This window comes from Manis pentadactyla, chromosome 1 (assembly GCF_030020395.1).
Source record: "Manis pentadactyla isolate mManPen7 chromosome 1, mManPen7.hap1, whole genome shotgun sequence".
In the NCBI taxonomy this organism is placed as follows: Eukaryota; Metazoa; Chordata; class Mammalia; order Pholidota; family Manidae; genus Manis; species Manis pentadactyla.
The window spans coordinates 132,101,642-132,122,610 of NC_080019.1; the positions used below are offsets into that span (position 1 = coordinate 132,101,642).

The 20,969-nt window shown below is 31.6% G+C and overlaps 1 protein-coding gene across 2 annotated transcripts in view; it reads right to left on the bottom strand.

Moving 5' to 3' along the window:
* Nucleotides 1-284: 284 nt before the first annotated feature.
* NCAM2 (neural cell adhesion molecule 2) overlaps nucleotides 285-20,969 on the bottom strand; it is a 504,953-nt gene continuing 484,268 nt past the window's right edge. For both annotated transcript variants that reach the window (XM_036881527.2, XM_057501625.1), the window contains 3 exons: nucleotides 19,878-20,082; nucleotides 8,355-8,474; nucleotides 285-5,643 (listed from right to left, as the gene is read on the bottom strand). In XM_036881527.2, the coding sequence (XP_036737422.1) occupies nucleotides 5,532-5,643; nucleotides 8,355-8,474; nucleotides 19,878-20,082 (437 nt within the window). In that variant the 3' untranslated portion in view covers nucleotides 285-5,531. The remainder of the gene's footprint in view (nucleotides 5,644-8,354; nucleotides 8,475-19,877; nucleotides 20,083-20,969) is intronic.

A 20,969-nucleotide genomic window follows, 5' to 3' on the forward strand; every position in this document is an offset into this window, starting at 1 on the left:
GGGGATTCAGAAATTTACATTTCTAACAAGCCCCAGGGGGTGCTGATGTTTATGACCTGGGACCACATTTTGAGAACCACTGTTCTTACCAACTGTTTATTAATTAAACTTTGTGACCTGGGTACTGTGGAGAAGCCAAGAGATTGTGACTCAGGGTGAAGCAAGATGGCTGAAAGCACTCTCTTCTTTTGCATATATAGAGATGGGTTTGAAAATTGTTTTTAAAAATGAAAAATATCAAATCATAAGCTCACTTATTATTCAAAATAAACATAAAGTGCAACACTTTATTAAAGTAAAAGTATCTTTACTATTAATATACAAATGGTGAAGAGTGACAATTTTGATATACTGTAAGCCATACTTTCATGTCTCTCATAAATACAAAACTTCAACATTTGCAGTATAATTTTTACAGTTTAGACATATATATATGTACAGCATTTCATAGGGACATACTATATTGAAACAATAAGAAAACTCGGTGGTAGCTAACTTAAGAATATAGAATTTGAATGGAATATATAAGTTAAAGAAAATAAAAAAACGTATGTTTTAATGTATACTGAACACAGCATAGAATTCACATACCAAAAAAATATATTTAAAAAGGTTTTTTTAACCTTTATTTCTCAGAAGTTCACATATTCCTAACAGAGTGTAGAGGCAAATACTAAACCATAAACATTCCTTTAAGAATTTGAATATGTTGGCTCTCAACAGTGCTATTTATTTTATATAATGCACACTGTTCTTTAAAAAACCCTATTTGTGAAATTGAGTCATTGGTTCTATCTTTTTTAACTTTCTCTTCTGGATTTCACTAAGGTTGCTCCTTTGCATCAGTATAAATGGCCTAAACTTTTATCTAAGCAATGTTCCTAGTCTCTGATCCTGCACTTCTCAGAATAAGGCCCCTCTTAGCTATTCCAAATGGAGAATTCCATTTGCCTTTCTGGATTCCTTCAGTTCTTTGTTGCTCTATTTTCCTATGCCTGCCTGTGAGTTGAAATGCTCCAACACCCATTGCTTTGCTTACTCTTTTCTAAGGAAGGCTAAAACCAGATGCTATAGGTAAGTGTTTTCATTTTAGGAAAATAAGTGGAAATATTAAGGTTATATGGACAACTTTTATATTAATAATTATGAACATCATGTGACAAAATCCATAAAATTTATTTAAAAAATTAAAATACTAATGTATTTCAGTTATTGATTAAACCCTATAGTGAATAATAAAGTATTTTTTAAGAGTATTAAATGTGTTATTAAATAAATATGAAGCATTATATATAACATAGAAGTCTAAGAAGGGAAAAATTAATCCAGCAGCATGCTTGTATAATGTTAAATAGCTGCCTCTACATGGGTAAATGCAATTTTTTAAAAAGGTGAGGACAGACCTGCAAGGAAATAATATGTGTTCAGCAACTACTGTCTAGGCCCTTTTAAAACTTTCACATTTACACATATAATTGTTTCATTTCAGAACACAGTCCATGAGTATAACATTTTCTTGAAGTATTTTCACTTTAGGATTTAAGTTTTTCATTTCTGTGACCTTCCACAGGTTAGTTTTAGCATATGCTAATATATCCATATACAATTTCAATGTGAGACAATGCAATAATGATTCAAAGTGTTAATAAGAAGATGCAAATCTTTTTTCTCTAAAAATAAATAATGCAAATAATCTCATTAAAAAATATCTTCACTTATTCATAAACTTTGTTGAATAAGCACTCTGGAAATTGTTTTGAAAAAAGAACTCCATGAGCAATTGAAATTGAGGGTTTACATTATTCTCCACAAAAAGAACATTACAAATTTAATAAGTAATTATAATATGTTATTCCAATATTTCTTAAATTAAGAAATGAAGATCATTCTATCACTTCATATGTACATATTTTCATCAATGATTATCTTATCATCAACAAGAAAGGATGATTTATGATAACAAATAAATACAAAACAGGAATAACGTAGACCCAAGTGACACCATAATAATTCACCCAATCTTGAAAAGGTCATCTATTGTCTTTGTCTTATAACTGGTAAACTCAATTTCAACAATATCTAGAATGTATTTATTATCTATAACAATAATATAGAAAAAATAAATATATTTAGTGTGTGCATCAAATAATTGTTTTCTTATGAGTGGAAATAAGTTACACAGTATAATTTATTATAGTTAGATTTTGTATTCAAGGTAAAGTAGTTTGAATTGAGCTTATTCACTGAAGGTAAATAAGACAGTATTATTCAAGTGTCACAGATGTGAGTGATGCATATCAATAAAGACTGCAGTTACATTTTTTATTTTAATAAAGCAGAATGTCATGCTAATCCAAAGGCACAAATAGATCTTAGTAATTTAAAGTAAGCATAAAATGAAGGAATGATTATGAAGTTACAATTAATTGTTGGCACTCAAATAAATAATTCGATTAATAAAACCCTCTCCTTATATAAGTGTCTAATTCAAAGACTAAGACTCATATACACTTTGCTGGATCAAATAGTCTTTGAAAAATGCTTTTATAGGTATTAACATTAAAAATAAAGGAAAACTTTTAAAGATTAATGTTAGACATTAGTACCAATAGAATGGCAATAAATCAACCCACAAAAATAATAAATAAATCTTTAGAAACCACAATTCTTAAATTCCTTTACAGACCACTGTAAAATATGTTGACACATTAATTTGTGCCAGTTTTAAAAACAAAATATGTGCTAAAATGCTGATATTACTGCTTCCTCTTACATGTTGAATATAGATTGTCATTGCCTAATTGCACATAACTTATCAGGAAATATCAATATTTTCAGTGATATTTTCATTCTTTTGTTTAAAGTAGCATAGGGTTTTGATATTTGACACTACTTATATTCAGTCAACTCTTCTGACATTTTATACTAACATTTAAGAGTACTCTGACAGTAAAAATATCATTTGTATAGTTAAATGCATATATTTAGTCTAGAATAAAATGAAAAAAAGAGACACATTATTTTAGTTCTACTCGTATTTTACAATTTACTACAAGTATCTCTTATTTGGAAACTTTTACAGAGAGCAATTTGGAGCATTCCATTGAAATGTGAAAGAAAAAAAAAAAACTTTATCACAGTATTGCCTTGCTCCTGCATGGCACAGATTTCAAGGACACGAGAGAAGGACCACTCAGACAATTCAAACAGTCTGTGTACAATTAGTCCCAGATTAGCTGTTAACTCCAGGTCATTACTCCACATCAGTGGTAAGATATTTAACAGCATACATATATTTATATATAAAGCAAATATAAAAAGTAAATTACATGGGAAGTCCAAAGAAATGAGGGAAATAGAAGTTTTAAATCTAGAAAACAAAAATATTTGTTCTTTATTATGATTTCTCTGCTCTTGAAGTATAGCACAAATGTAACAATAGCAAACATGTTAAATTGCTTTCTCCATTTTCCCAATTCTTTCACTATCATTAATTGAAAACCATATAGCCCTATCCAAGAAAAACTAGCTTTCATGGCTATTGCTTCATGGACACTTTACTAAGCCCATTTACTTTGCACAAACTAATTCAAATGTTTTGACTAATTTTAGCACATTGGTACAAAGAGGGAAAAATAGTAAAATAAAGCAAACAGATGATCAGACAAATATAACTTAAATAGCAACAGTCAAACCTGTCAAAAGACGACTTGGATAATTCCTACTTAAGTTCTTAGGTAGGCATTGGAATTCTTTTTCTTCAGAATACGCCAGAAAGGATAGCAAGGAGAGATTCCTGCACTGTAACTCTGTAAATTATGGCAAGGACATTATGGAGACTTAGTACCTGGACATGCATATGAGCACATTCTCTTCTGCTGATGACTAAAAGTTTTATAGAATTAGTTAACTCTCTTGGCTGACAGTTTCAAACACTTTGTAAATAAAACTGTTCATGAGTGGCATTAATATTACATTTAATATTCATCAAATTATCTCCAGAGAGACACCCTTCAGCAGGTAGTTCTGAATTGTTTAAATGTTCTTCCAATGTTCTATTGGTATGCATTTCACAACCAGTCAGTATTTGACCTATAATACCACCTGAAATACTAAAGGTATGGATGCAATGAGGTCTAAAGAAACCTTTGGCTCTCTAGGGTAAGAAAGAATCTAAAACCTGCTCCCAACTGGTGTGTATACTTATAATCATAAATACTTTTTTTTAGCATTACATATACGTGAAAGCCAGTCTCTTACCTCTGGGAGCTTGCATAGCTTGGAAGTCTGGTATAGGCCCTAACAAGCAATATTAGAAAGTTTGTGTTGAATAGTTAAGGAATTTCTTTAACTAAAGTTTATCAAAATCTTAAAATGACTTCTAGCTACAACATCCAGAATACAAACAGATAGTGGAAATTCAATTGTTTATCACTGACACTTTATGACATGTTTAAATGTTAATTTCTCTTAAACCAAGAGTTTTAATTCCATTAGCCAATTACATTTAATGATTGACCTATAACACCAGGAAAATGAATTTTTAAGCAAAAATTATCTAAAGCAATGGGCAAAAAAATGTATCTGAGGATATGGTTTGAAGTATTTGAACATTAAGGACTTGTTTCTTGATAAAATATTTAAAAAGTAAATGATAATCACATATTTATAAATATATCAAGACAACATTGATATTGTTCCCATTTCAATTTACTTTATTTGAAGCTGAGGGCAGAAATCAATATTATATATTTCACTTGCAATACATTTGTTTTTTTGTGTAATCTACTGTGAGTGAATATGGCATATATAAAGAGAGAGATATTTATGGAATCTTTCTTATCTAATTTTACACACAACTAATATTCATTCAAATGGGTAACTATTTTGATCTGGCACTTCCGTCTATCAAAAGTCAACATTGAAAGAGCACTGTAATTATAACTTAAAAAGAGTTTTCCAAAGTTTCTTCAATTTTTAATATCTGCTAAAGATAACTGGCTCACTTAAGACTGGGTTCCCTGAAATTCTCCAGATAAAAAGTAAGACCTTTATTAAGTGTTTTCATTGTAAACTGAAATCCACTTTGATCATCTATTTGCCCAAGATAAGATTAATAGCATTCAGGGCTTTCTTAAACATTTAGTTTCCAAAGCTTTTATTTTGTTTTGCTTTTTCTTAAACCCCAATTTGTTGGAGAGGCTGTGGACTGAAATTCAGTTGTTGAGAAATAGAGCACATTAGCCATATTATGAATTGCAGTACTTCAATCAAAGAGTCAAATCAATAACCAAGAGTTGGTGCCAGTCAGGTCTTTATATTGAAATTCATAACAAAATTATCAACAACAATAACAGCAATAAAAGGAAATGGACTATGGGCAGGAGTATTTGACCATATGTATATGTGTACAAGCTATTCCAAGCTAGAAGTTTCCCATGAAATTAAGGTCAGTGGAATAGTTTTGGTCAGAGGGTCACTGCAATCCAAATGCTCTTTGTAGAGTTGTTCAAGCTTCTATAATCTCGGTGTTAGGCTTTGCTGTCATCTTCTTTTGATTGTATGATGTCATTAGAAACCTTAATTTCTATAGTTTCAGGATTTAGGACTTCTTTCCCATTTTCTTCTTTTAAAGGCAATTTTCTGGATGGAAATATAAAAATAATAAACTTCATTTGCTAAGACACTTTAAATGGTATTCCTTAACATCTAAGTTATTGTTTTATAGAAGGAAATATGCTACAGCTATTATAATGAAAAAAGAAATCAGATTTGTTAAAATAATATTAGACTGAAAGAAAAATAGTCTAAAAGAGAATAAGACAATATTGTCTATTGTAAAAATGCAATGTAATGAAGAATGATAAATGAAACAATGTATTTGTAAATTTAGATGCACCAGATCATTTGTTATGGGGTAGCTTAGATTTGATATGCAGTTGTTGTTATTAAAAACATAATTTAGTGTTTTGAAATGTAAAAAAGTCAAAATAGTTTTATATATCAACTAGATAATTTATTAGTGCCCAAGTTGTCAAGTGAAAAGAATTGAAAGTTGCTGCCATATTCTGTTACATAAACTTTAAAGGCTGGATAATTTTGTCATATTCTTTGGAACTCAGTGCAAATGAATATATTTCAAGAATTTCTCATGTTTTTTATATTTGCCTAATATGTTTAGTTGGTTTCCTTTTCACTGTCATTTTTTCTTGTAACTTTTGTATCATTTATGAACAATTTTTTAAACTGTTTCTCGTAATCTATGAAGCAATAATAATCTTTATTTCTTAATATCAAGATAGCTTCACAAATCTTACTATGATGACAATGAATCAAGATTTTTAGTTTTTTTCTATCAGTCTTAAATTCAGTGGTTTACTATAACATCTTGTGTATGTGGCTTTGGGGGTAGTTTTGCTTTCTTTTTCCATATTAAAAAAATTTAAGTTGCAAATAGAACTCCACTTTAACTCTATGACTTTAATCTCACCATTTTATTGGGCAGTGAAGGCTACTATGCTAGCTCCTCTGGGGTTTATTGAATATACAAGACTCCTCTGGGTCTTTTATATTTTTGAATGAGAAAAGTAAATCATTGTAGTCTGAAGATCAAAACCTTTATGTGAAAACTAACCAAACAAAAGTAAGTCATGGGCAAAAACTACTATGATCTATTGCTGGGAATAAAGTAGCATCTACTTTGCACCTACTAGGGCAAGCTCTTTTATGGGCATTATAAATAGTGAATTCACAGTTTTTCCTTTCTACCATTCCGAAGTACTGAAAACAATGACAATAAAATATTATTAAAATACTTAAATTTATTAAAATTGGGTCATTTCCATGTGTAGAGAAATTTAGAGTTTGGATGGAAGGTTGGCATAACGCTTAATTTCTCTCTTACTCAAATAACTATGTATTGAGTTTACAATGAAACATGTTTCCAACTAACTCTTAGATGTATTTTTGCATATGTGTCACTGATTATGTTTATGTTAAATTATCATTTGAAAAGATTACAATGAATTCTATTACTTTTATGGTAAGCATTTCTCTTTTATAAATGAAGACCAGAGCATTCATTAAATTATCTTTTCAGTTTTTGTTTTGTGATGTTTTTTAATATACAGCTGTTTCGTGAGGATATTTTCTTAACTAGTTTTCACAGACACCAATATATCATTTTGTGTTAATTAATCGAAGGAATGAGTTTTGTTGTGTAATGTTTTGCTTCATTGAAAAGACTTTTGATTTCTAAAGGGGAAACAACCCACCTTGTGAAAGCTGCCACTGCAAGTGTAAACGTCAACTTAGAATGCAATAATGTCTAAATGTAGTCACTAAAAATGGCCTGAGGATTTTATACTGAAATTTTAGCTACAGAGTAGTACTTTGGATTTGTCTAAATATTAATCATTTCAGGCCCTTGAGAGCAGAGAGAGGGGTTTTCTGAAACAAGTTACGTTCTTCACTTATGACTACACCTTGGATTTAGGATAAGATGCCTGAATCAAATTTACTTCAAAGGTCATGCTTGCTGGGAAATAGTGATATTTGGTTTGAGAAAGAATAAAATTTAAAAATCATTTTGGTAAGTAGTATTTAAAAAATAATATGATAGCCATGGTTTTGTTAGTATCAAATACATTCAGCAGAATACAACAATTACTAGCACTTCTCGATGACATCTTGGTTTTTTCATTTTAACTTTAATGTGCCTGAACACTATCTTTGCACACGTTCAACACCATTTCAGGTTTAGCTGAAATATGTACTATGGTTTTAATGGAGCTCTGATGGACACAGAAAGAAGTAAATAACATAATCTTGAATGGAGACCAAGAACCATTGACAATATAGATATTAAAATGATAGCTTAACAAACAGCATTACTTCCTCTTCACAACAAACATTATTTCTTTTTAAAATAGACTTGTGTATATTTAACACTATTCATATTTTAGACTTTCATGTTCTTGTTCAAAGTGGTGACTAATTTCCTGACCCATTTTTATTACAGTAAAAATCAATCACATTTTGAAAGTTTCACTTTCTTATAGAGTGAGATTAGTGTAGGAAAATCTAACTTTGCAACATGCTTCTATCTTTTTGATTTTCTGCGTAAAATTACAGATATATGTTTGAACAGTAGATTTTTCTCTGACACCGACTCAAATCTTCATGAGAAATGTCTCAGTAGAAAGTGGATTTTAGATTTTCATTTGTCCTTTCATTGAAAAAGAAACACTTTCTACAACTGACATTATTTGTAAATATATGCTACAAATAATGATAATGTGGTATCACTTTACAAATACTTAACTAAAAATAATTGAGCCTTTCAAGCTACATACTCAGGTTCTGTTAATGGTGTTGTTTCATTTGGCTCATTTACTGGACTCCCATCTTCATGATTAGTGATTCTTTCATCCTCTGTTCTCATCTCCACTATTGGTTCTTTTGATCCATCTTTCCTAGAAAAATAAAGAAAAATAAAAGTTTTACCTACTTAACGTAAAAGTGGATGCATCATGGAACATGGTTTAAAATCTCTATCTGCCCCCATTTCCTACCAAGTAAATCCAACAGTCAAAATAAAAATACCACTAATATTTTTTTTTTCATTTAAATTCATCTTGCCATGTATTTCCCACACAGAAAAAATAAAATTAATAAATTCCATTTTATCTAGAATTCTTTTTTCTCATGAAAATTTTTAATTTTTTGGCAAAAGTAGTTCAAATTTATAATTTTTAAATCTGAAGTTTATTTTGGGAAATAAATGAAAAATATTTTGTTAAATAAAATTTATGACAGGGAGTAGCTTTTCCTCCTAACTAGCCATATGCTTTACAAAAACTTTTTTGAAAAATAAATGGAAAAAATAAATATAGAAAACACTAAAGACTCCACAAGAAACTGTTAGAACTAATAATTGGATTCAACAAAGTTGCAGGATACAAAATTAATACCAAGAAATCTGTTGCATTCCTATACACTAACAATGAACTAGCAGAAAGGGAATGAGGTAAACAATTCCATTTATAATTGCATCAAAAAGAATACAACACCTAGAAATAAAACCATCCAAGAAGGTGAAAGACCTATACCCTGAAAACTACAAGACACTAATGAGAAAAACTGAAGAAGACACCAATGAATAGAGCAATTTTTTTCTGGACACATCTGTTGCAAGGGAAACAAAATAAAAAATTAACAGGTGGGACTACATCAAACAAAAGCTTCTGTAAAGCAAAGGACACCATCAGCAGAATAAAGGGACAACATACAGTATGGGAGAATATATTCAGAAATTATTTATCTGATAAGGGTTTAACATCCAAAATATGTAAAGAACTCATATACCTCAACACCAAAAAAACTGATTAAAAAAATGGGTGAAGGACCTATATAGACATTTTTCCAATCAAGAAATACAGATGACCAACAGGCATATAAGAAGATGCTCCACCACATAATGTGGGGTGGGGGGGTGCACAGGGAAGGCAGTATAATACGGAGAAGACAAGTAGTGACTCTATAGTATCTTACTATGCTGATGGACAGTGACTGTAATGGGATGTGGGGTGGGGATGTGATAAAGGGGGGAGTCTAGCAACCATAAATGTTGCTCATGTAATCATACATTAATGATACCAAAAGAAAAAGAAAAACAGAAGATGCTCTACATTGCTAATTATTGGAAATGCAAATCAAAAACACAGTGCGATATCACCTCATGACAGGCACAATGGTCACTATCTAAAAGACAAGACATAACAAGTGTTGGTGAGGATGTGGAGAAAAAGAGGACCTTTCGACACTGTTGTAGGGAATATAAATGGTGCAGCTACTGTGGAAAGCAGTATGTAGGTTCCTCAAAGAACTAAAAATGAAAACGCCATTTGACCCAGTAATTTCACTTCTAGGAATTTATCCAAAGAAAACAAAATCCTTGATTTGAAAAGATATATGAACCTCTATGTTTATTGCCATATTATTTACAATAATAATCAATATATGGAAGCAACCAAAGTGCCTGTCAATGGATAAAGAAGATGGAGTACATATACAATATGGAATATTATTCAGCAACAAAAAAAGAAATCCTGCCATTTGCCACAACATGGATGAGCCTAAAGGGTATTATGCTAAGTCAAATAAGCCAGGCAGAGAAATACAAATACCATACGATTTAACTTATTTGTGGATTCTGAAAACAAAATGAGTAAAATAGCAGTAGACTCATAGACACTGAGAAGTGACTTGTGGTCACCATGGGGGAGGGGTTGGGGTGGATGGGTGGGGAGGGTAAGGGGAATAAAGGGAAACAAAAATTTTCAATAATAATACAACTTGGTCAGTCATGGGGATGGAGAATACAGCAAATGATTCTGTAAGACCTTTCTATATTGACAGATGGTAACTGAAATAGTTGGGATGAGGATTTAAGAATATGCGTAACTGCTGAACCAGTGTGTTGTATCTGTGAAGCCAATATAAGATTCTATATCAACTAGACTTCAATAAAAAATTGCTTTTTGTAAAAATTTGAAATACAGAATCAGAAATATTGCTTCTATTCTGAATTTGGAAGATAAAATTTATGTGTTCTATTGCTTTATATATCTCCATGAATTTATATGAATAATTTTTATTATAATGTGATCACTGATTTATATTCATATTTTAAGAAAATAGCTTAAATAACAGCAATATTATAACATATATCCATGATATTTTCATTTATAATTTCATATACATGTCATTTTTATTGGACTTATAAGATATGAGAGTAATTAATTTATCATAATCATGAAAAATAGAAAGTTTGCTTCCAAGTTTCATACCTAAGAAACAATAAAAAAGAAAGAAAAACAAGGAATCCACTTGGTAATGATAAATTATAATGGTTGGAAATGATGCACTCATAATACAGAGTAGAAATATGGTACACACACAAAAGAAAAATAGGAAAGGAATGGTAACCTTCAACTACCCAGAGACGTAGTCTTATTTTACATTCCTGCAAATGTGCTCTTAAGTACTTACCTGAATAAGTTGTAAATTTGTGAGCAAACAAAAATCTGTACATAAATGTTTAGAGAAACACTGTTCATAATTGCCCAAATCTGGAACTAACTGAGATGTATTTCAACAGATAAATGGATTAACAAACTACTCTACATGTATACAACTGGATATTACTCATAATTTAAGCTATCAAGCCACAAAAAGACATGAAAGAGCTTTTAATGCATATTGCCAAGGATAATAACCTAGTTTGAAAGGCCACTTACTGTGTAATTCCAACTACATGACATTGTGGAAAAGGCAAAACTATAGAGACAGTAAATAAAAGCAGTGGTTGCCAGGGTCTCAGAGTGAGAAGGGAGGGATCTAATGGTAGAGCACTGAGCATCATAGGCACTGCAACTGTTATGTTTGATACTGTAAAAGTAGATACCTGACATTGAAATTACTTCTTGAAAATCAAGTTAACTAGGGTTACATGCAAAACAAAGCAGACAACAAAAAACCAACAATGGCCCACATATTTAACAGACCTCACAAATGTTGAGACTTAAATAGGAAAATGTCAAGGATCATAATCACTTTTGATCAGGTGGAAGGTTTGGTTGTTGCTTTGATCTGACTATGTAGGTAACTCACACATCAAAAAGTGAAGAATATTTATTGTCAGTAGGTAGAGAAAAAAATTTAGACGTCAATAATAAAGAGCTCTTTATACCTCTAAAATTTGTGGAGCATGCTTAGCAACATTCCCTGATCAGGGAGTCCAAGTAAGCAAGATCTTTGTATTAGTAAAGATGATTAAAGAGCCCATCACCATTAGATTTTAGTTTTATGTTGTTTTGTTCTCTTATTTTGTTGCTGTTGTTATTCTTCAATTAATTCTTTAAAAAAATTCTTCATGCCATCAATTTTCTTGATTAAATAAAGGATGATACTGTTTGGAGAAACATGGTTACTGTTGATTTTGAGCAGAAAAGTGATTCAGAAGGTTGTATTTTATTTTTTATTATAATTAATAATATGTATAGATCTGTGATTAAATAAAACAGAATGCAAAGAAAGGATAGAAAGTAGTGAATTTATATTTTAATTGTGTGTACCTTGCCAAAAATAAACATTTAAGCAAACAACTTTAAACTAGAAAGGATAAAATAAACATTACTCAAAGGAAAGAAAGAGTAATTAGAGAAAAAGGTGAGGTGGCTTAAAATCCTTATTTTTTTTTTAATGATCTGTTTTAATTTTTAACTAGCTGATATATTTATATAGTACAGACTACTACAGAAGTTTATAGAGGGAAAAGTGAATCTCCCAACAATTTCCTGTTTGTAGGATACTTAGTTATCTATCAGAAATACAATTGTTACATATATACATATGTATATATATATATCAGCATATATATGTGAAAATGCACATAGTTATTTTTACACAAGTGGTAACATACTAAGTGTGTGTAATTTTGCCTTTTCAATTAACACTGGGTATTTCCTGGAGCGTGTAAAAGAGCATTTAGATCTGCAGTTTTCCTTTTCATGGTGCACTACCTGTTGTATGTAGGAACTGACAGACATTTAGGCTGTTTCTAATAACCTTTCTTACTACAATACATACTATAAGGAATATAAAGTGCATATTTTATTTACCGTTTGGTAAATATACCTGAAGCACACACATATATTTTAGATGTGACATCACAATGATTATCAGCATTTTCTGTGGAACTATAAAGAGTTGACAGGCAATATTTTGTTTAAATTGGCTTAAAAATGTACATTGCAATTTATAGGCAATTTCACAATTTACAGGCTGGTAAACATTATACAAGTTCGGGCCAGATTTCTAGAAGTGATTATTAAGCAGAAAATGATGACAAGTACAGCAGATCAGTTCGGAGGATGTGCCCTGAAAACGAAGTAGCTGTCTCTAACATTCTCTGCAAACACATCTCTGTTCTCTGTTGCTTGGTTAGTAAACTGAGGTGAAAACAATACCAAACTAATTTCTGCAGAAGATAAGTGTCCGACATACATGCAGCACTCAATCAGTGTTAAATGTCATCAGTATCCTAGGAATACAAGGAGGATTTCTGTTGTGAAATATAGTAAAAGTTGTAACTTGAACAAATTAAAGAAAAACAAAATGAAAAATTCTTGATGTACACCAAAAACCATTTTATAAAATTCATTATTTTTTAAAAATATAAATGGAATGATCCATACAATAGCATCAAATCCTAATTTTGGGATAGGTTTGGATAAATATTTACAACAAATACAACATAAAATGATTAAGGGCCATGTCATGTGATCAGAAAGTAAAAGAAATGTTAAAAAACTATGAAAATGTCTAAAGTATATGGGCAGGAAAATCCAAGAAGAAATAAAGTGACCAAAACAAAATCATAAAACGAATAAACTCAAACTAAACCCAAATCACAAAAATGAAATTTTAAATGATATTTTTGCTTATTATATTGGCAAACTAAAAATAAATTTACAATATTCAATGTTTGAGAAGCATAGAGAAATATGTATTCTCTGACTTTATTGAAAGTGTGAAGTGGTATAGACTTCTGTAGGCAATTCACCAGGATTTTTCAGATTTGGTCTCCTACTCCACATCTAGGAGCCTAGTGTACATTTACAGCAGGACTTATGTAAGAATGAAGTTCAAAAGAGCATATTGTATTTCAATATCATAAACATATTAAAGGCTCATCAAAATTATAACAAAAAGAAATACATCATAGTATCTAGTACTATGGGATACTACTTACTTTATGAAAAGGATGAGTCAGAAATTTAAGTGCTAAAATGAAATATTAATGAAACTGCCTTGGTATATGAGAAAAAATTCAATAATAGAGATATATATGTATGTGCATATACAGATCAGCTGTGTGTGTGTGTGTGTGTGTGTGTGTGTGTGTGAAAGCAGATGTAATTCTTACATTTGCTTCTCAGGTGTTTATTTTTTCTAGCTTCTTTAAGGATTTTCCTTTATCTTTAAATTTCTGTAGTTCGAAAATGGTATGGCTATGTGTAGCTTTGTTTTTGTTTTGTTTTGGGCATTTACCCTCCGTGAACTTCCTGGATTTATGTCTTTATGTCTGATTTTAATATGGGGAAGTGCTTAGTCATTACCATTCCAAATATTTCTTCTGTTCCTTTCTCTATTTCTTCTCCTTCTGGTATTCCTATTATACACATGTTTTGCCATTTGTAGTTGTCCCACAGTTCTTAGATAATTGGGTTTTTTTCCAGTCTTTTTTGTTTGTTTGTTTCTTTTTAGTATTGGCATTTCCTATTATGATCTTGTCAAGCTCAGAGATTCTTTCCTCAGACATGTCCTAACTCCTAGTAATTTCATCAAAGGCATTCTTTATTTCCATTATGGTGTTTTGAACTCAAGTATTTCTTTGGGTTCTTTCTTAGAATATCCATCTCTCTGCTTACATTGCTCACTTCTTCTTGCTTGTTAGATAAATATGTATTTTTAATTACATATTTTAATTCTTGGTCTGATAATTCCAATGTCCCTGCCTTATTGCAATCTGGTCCTGATACATGCTCTGCTTCTGCAAACTGTTTTATATCTTTATATGCTTTGTAATATTTTCTTGATGGTGGAACATGATGTACTGGTTACAAGGAACTGTTAAATATAGGCCTTTGGTAATATCTGGTAAGGTGTGCTGTGGAAGGCATGTATTCGTAGTATTGTGCTAGGTATCAGTCTCTTAGTGAGTCTGTGCCACTGGACTGTGAACTCACACCTGCTTCTCAGTTTTTTCCCCCTTAAGTGGGACAGGATGACTGAGTGCACAGGAGATGTGTATTTCTCTTCTCCCGTATGGTGGCAGTAAAGAGGGCAGGAGTTGGGTGCTTCTCGTTCTGAACATTGAAAAGCCATTTACACACACACTCACACATACACACACATACACACTTTGGCCAGTTATTATTCCTTTATATTTCAGTTTTTCACAGCTTGCTCAGATATGTCTATCTGATAAGTCTTTCTTTTTTTTAAAAAAAAAAAAAGCATTTATGATAGAAATTACTAGTTTTTTACCCATTGGATTGCTTTTTTAACTGAAATGTGCTTTCAGTTAACAGAACTGGGAAAGTAGAGTAAAAGCTACATGATGGCAGAGACTAATTTGCTTTTCTTCATAATTGTGTCTTAGAAACTTAGACTAGTGCCTGACTGTGTATGTGTTCAATGAATATTTGTTATTATAAGTTAATGCTTGGGTAAATAAGAGTATAATTGTAGTTGCATGAAACAGGAATCATTATCTATTTTTATAAGTTAAGCTATGAAAACTTAAAATAAATGTAAATTTAAATTTGTAAGAGCCAAATAATGGAATTTTCTGAGGCTTTACCTGAATGCTATCCTTTATGCCATTGATTTTAGTTTCTCTTTTCTTCTGCAACATGACACTCTTTATGCAAGAATGCTCTAAATGTGTGATTTAAAGTGTTCCATAATAAATCAACATAGTCTTATAATTTGTGATAACATGAAAGGACTAGTCTCAGAATGCCTACAATCATGTTTAGAAACTAGCATAAATCCAATTAGTCAAGTCACTTTATCTTATTTCTCATTGAGACTGTATATAATCTTTTTCCAGTTTGAACACTGACATTTCGGAAAAACAACAGTTGAAAACTGTTTTCCCAAAACAGGGAAAAATCGTGATATAAAAAGTTCTGATGAAAAACAACCATGGAATTAACCATGTTTTTTCATCTTCCAAAGACTTTAAGGTTAATTAAACTCAGCAGGATTTACAAATAGAAGGGTTGGTGGATAAAATAACAATTAATAGAGTGAAATAAAAATAAACAACAGAACTTGAATGTTCCTCCTTTTGGACATGTTCATCAACATCCGTCTGGCTAAATAAGACAAAAACACAAAGGTCCTTTTTAGCTTCTCTTTTTTCACCCCAAAATAGTTGACTATACCTCAACTCTATCTAGACTCTTCACACTTTTATCTACTTATGGTATTACTACCTTGGTCCAAAAGACCATCATTTTTATGTGGAGTATTTCAAGATCCCCCTACCTAGATTTCCTTATTTTAAATCTTTCTTCTATATCCCCAGGAATCCATTCTTCACAAGAAGTTAATCTTTAAAAACTTCCAGAAGCTTTCTATTAATAAAAAAATTTCCTTATTTTGACCCAAGAAGATGTAACACTTTGGTACCTGGACAATTCTCCTCCCTGATATTATATCAGTTTCTCTCTGCTTCACACCACTCATGTTCATTTGGGTTTTAACATAAAAAGTTTAACTCTGTCTTAACAGTTATACCTGGACTGAATGTTACACCTGGATAGAATGCTCCTCCCTGCTCATTATATTGCTGGGTCCTTAGCACACACTCTTCAGTTTACATTTCACTACCCATGAAATGTCTTTGATAACCTAATCCCTAGTAGTAATTTATCATTCTGTATTTAATTTTTCTTAGTGCTTATCACTCCCAGATATTTTCATTTTTAGTATTTATTATCTGTCTTCCTACATTAGAACATGAGTTCCATGTAAACAAAGTTCTTGTTTTGTTCACCACTTTATTGCTAGGTATACAGCAGTGCTTGCTACCTAATATTTATTCCATGAATATTTTATATTTTCTCAATGGCTGAGAAAGAATGAAGATACATAAAATTCATCCTGGAGTTATATAGTTATATGTATGTTTATAGGTAGATAGATGTGCATCATATGTGTGTATATATATATATATATATATATATGTAATTATGTTATAGAATACATTGTTTTCTCAATATGTGGAAAAGAAACTAAACTAAATTTGGTGATATGTTCATTTAGTTAAGACAATGTGAAAACACATCAAGTTATTAGAAAGTAGAGTATGTTCTTATGTTCTTATGAGGAAAGCAAAAGAGATACTGGATAGTGAACTGACCCCACTATGCTTCAGTACAACACACATCAATATCTCATTCAAGTGTGGGGTATGGCCTAATTGCTGTTTGTTCTTTGTTATGTTCTGTGTCCTACAAGTAAGCAGGTGGTATTTTGATTGTGAATTAAATCTAAATTTTCAAGTTGAAACTGTATGCTATCTAATTTAGCATTCCACAAAGTGAAAATGTCCCTTACAGAGTATCTATGAGAATGGACATAGACAAATTACATCATAGGATTGAAATAGGCTTAGAGATAAAATAACAATGCAGCCATGCAGAGTATTACATTCTTCTATATCCCCGAGACTGGAAAATAGTGTATGAGACCACATCTATGTAAGAATGGGAAAACAAACAGAAATGACTCAACAATAAAAAGGGATGAATTACTGGTTAACAGAACACTGCAAATGAATCCTAAAACATCATGCTGAGTGAAAGAAGACAGTCAAAAGAGTACTCACTGTAAGAATCTATTTATATCAAGTTTTATAACAAATAAAAATTATCTATGGTGAAAAAAACTCAGTGGTTGCCTGGGAGGTCATGTGGGTTGACTGGGGTGGAGCATGAAGGAAATGTCAAGGGTAATGCTAAGGTTCTGAATTTTGATAGGGCTTGAGTTAACACCGATAGAAAGGTTTTTCCAAACTCATAAAATGCAACAATTTGTGCATTTTGCGGTAAGTGAGTTTTACCTAAAGAAATCACAAACAAATTTTCAGCTCTATATAATGATATGCAAGTTGAATTGCATAGGGGTTAAGTATACTGATATTTTTGGAAATGCAGAAGAGTTATGATGGATTGAGAGATGGATAAATATGTGATAAGGGAAATATAATAAAATATTTATAGTAAAATCCAAGTGGTTGATAAATGGGTGTTTGTTATAAAATTCTTTCAGCTCATTTATATGTGTGGTGTCTTTCATACTGAAATGTTAGATTCTATGTAATAGAAATACTCTAAGATTAAAAAATAAAGGAAGTATCCTTAATTCTTAAGAATCTCTATTTTAGTTGCAGGGTTTAAAATACACACATGTATATACAGGTATCACCTCATTTTTTTGCTCTTCGCTTTACTGTACTTCACAGATACTGTGCTTTTTTTGTTTTTCTTTTTTTAAAAAATTGAAGGTTTATGACAACCCTGTGCGAGCAAGTCTTTTGGTCCCATTTGTCCAATAGCATTTGCTCACTTCATGTCTGTGTGTCACGTTTTGGTAATTCCCACAATATTTCAAACTTTTCATTATTATTATTATTATATTTGTTATGGTAATCTGTGATCAGTGATCTTTGATTCCTCTACCGTATTTGTTTCGGCATGCCGCGAACTGCACCCATATAAGACAGCACATTTAGCCAGTAAATGTGTGTGTTCTGACTGTCCCACCAATGGCCATTCCACTGTCTCTCTCCCCCTCCTGGGGCCTCTCTATTCCCTGAGACAAAACTGCAGATGTGGTAAAAATAGGAAGAAACCAAGAATTAGAAGTGGTTTCTTGAGATAGCATTTACTCCAGGTAAAGATGCTATGAAGATTGTTGAAATGATAACAAAGGATTTAGAATACTACATAAACTTAATTGATAAAACGGTGACAGGGTTTGAGAGGATTGACTCTAATTTTGAAAGAAATTCTACTGTGTGCAAAATGCTATCCAACAGCATCTCATGCTGCAGAAAAATCATCAGTTAAGGGAGCAGTCAATCAATCCAGCACACTGTTCGTTGTATTATTTTAAGAAATTGCCACAGCCACCCTAACCTTCAGCAAACACAATTCTGATCAGTCAGCAGCTGTCAACATAGAGTCAGGATCCTCCCCCGAAAAAGGTTATGACTCACTCACTGAAGGCTCAGACACTGTTTAACATTTTTTAGCAATAAACTATTTTTAATTAAAATACGTACATTGTTTGATAGACATATGTTATTGTACATTTGAAAGACTAAAGTATAGTGTACACAAAATTTTTACATGCACTGGGGAACCAGAAAATTCATTTGTCTCACTTCATTGCAATATCTGTTTTACTGTGGTGGTCTGGAACCAGCCACATTGGCAGTGTCTCTGGGGTTTGCCTGTATGTGTACAAACACTCACGCACGTACACACAAACTTTATATGAGTATCTGAGTGCTTACGTTTTCCTGGGCTGTCTAATTATTTTTCACTGGTTTACTCTATTTTTGAAATTAGACTGAAATCTATCTAAAGACAAACAAAAGAGAAGTATTAAAGCTTCTTAATTACTTTTTTACATGACAATGGAGTTTTCCTCAAAATTCATCTCTGCATATTTTCTTGGAATTTCATGTTCTAATTAAATGAAATACCACAAAGAGCTCCAAATTCTAATATAGAGTCATCTTTTGATCAAAAATTGGAATAATAAATTCAGAATCTACAATAATGGATTGCATAGCACATATAATGTTACTATACAATCTTGAAAACGATATGTAGTTATTTCCTATATGTGTAGGAATTGGCATAATTTATGTTTTTAACCCAGTTCAACCAAGTTTTTAGCTTCAATTGCTGTTGATAGCCTTCTTTTATCCAATATAAACTGAAAAATGGTGGGAGAAATTATACATATGTGATTATCTGTCTATATTTAAATCATGACAGCAACTATTTTTGGTGTGGATACAATTTTGAGGTTTATTTCTTTCATAGTTTTGAAATCATTTGGCTCTATAATATGTCATACTTAAGGTCAGATAGACTTAAGATCAGAAACAGTGCAGCCTCACAGTTGAGCTGTTGACTGAGCTCAGAAAACAAAGCCCCTCTAAGTGCTCAAGAGTGACTGAGACACTTGTTTCGTGTAACATGATGCACGTGTTTGATACTCACAGGTATGCAGCTTTTCCTTCTTCGAGTTCTTTGCTTTTCCCACTGGAACCGCTCTTCTTCCCACACATTCTCCTGGTGATGCACATCAACAACCCACATTGCCGAATGAAGAAGCAGCTGACGTCTGTTACCACAAGGATTAACAGGAGTGCAGCAACTCCCAGGCCGATGACTGCTCCAAGCCCAAGACCGTTAAAAAGTGTATCTTAAAAACATACAAGAAGGTAATTTTATTAAACCCCAAATGAGAAAAGATTAGACAGTTCTTTTGAAAATAAACCTTAACTGAAAAGACAGGAAAACAGTGCTATTCACTGGCAGGCTTCAATTTCATCATTGTTGGGAGCCATTCCTGCACTTGCAAATAATATTTTAGGCAGATGGCATATTAATGATTTGAACTATTTTTATAAGAGTTTCTTTTTACTTTTACAGTTTAGTTCTTTAGAAAAAACCTTTTAAGTAACTCTTCTTTCCAATAGACTTTCTGATTCCCTGAGGGAAAGATAATGAACATTATCTTATCCCTGACTGCACTCATCAGAAAGTTGTAGCCATTAATAGATCATCACATGGTTAAAAGGAAAATGCAGTTAAAATTCCTGTGAGAGGAGGATTAAATAAATGTTCTGTATGGAATTATTTTACTTTTAAGTCTCAAACTTGCACATGGTGGCTCCAAACACTTTGTGTTGACAGAAAATACATTTTAAAAACACCTATTTTGAAAATCATTTTAGAATAAATGGTTTATTTGCAATTTTTCAGTTCATATTTTAACAAATCATATTAGAGGTGAACTTTTACAGGGTTATGGCACTTATGGTCTTTCTGAAGCTTATCATATAAGAGGATGGGATAAATGGGAGCTACTTTTACTTGGCATGTGTTTCCAAGAATTTCCAAAAGGAAAAAGAAAGTATCTCTGGAAGAGGTGATTGGATAGGCTGGAATATGCTGATTGACAAAGCAGAAACAGCAGAGGGTCTAGTGGTTGTGAAAATTAATCAAGTCTTATATGCCTGTAGTACAGTTGAATAGAAGAGTCGACTACACAGTTATAACATATATAGATAAGCAAATAAGTACAAC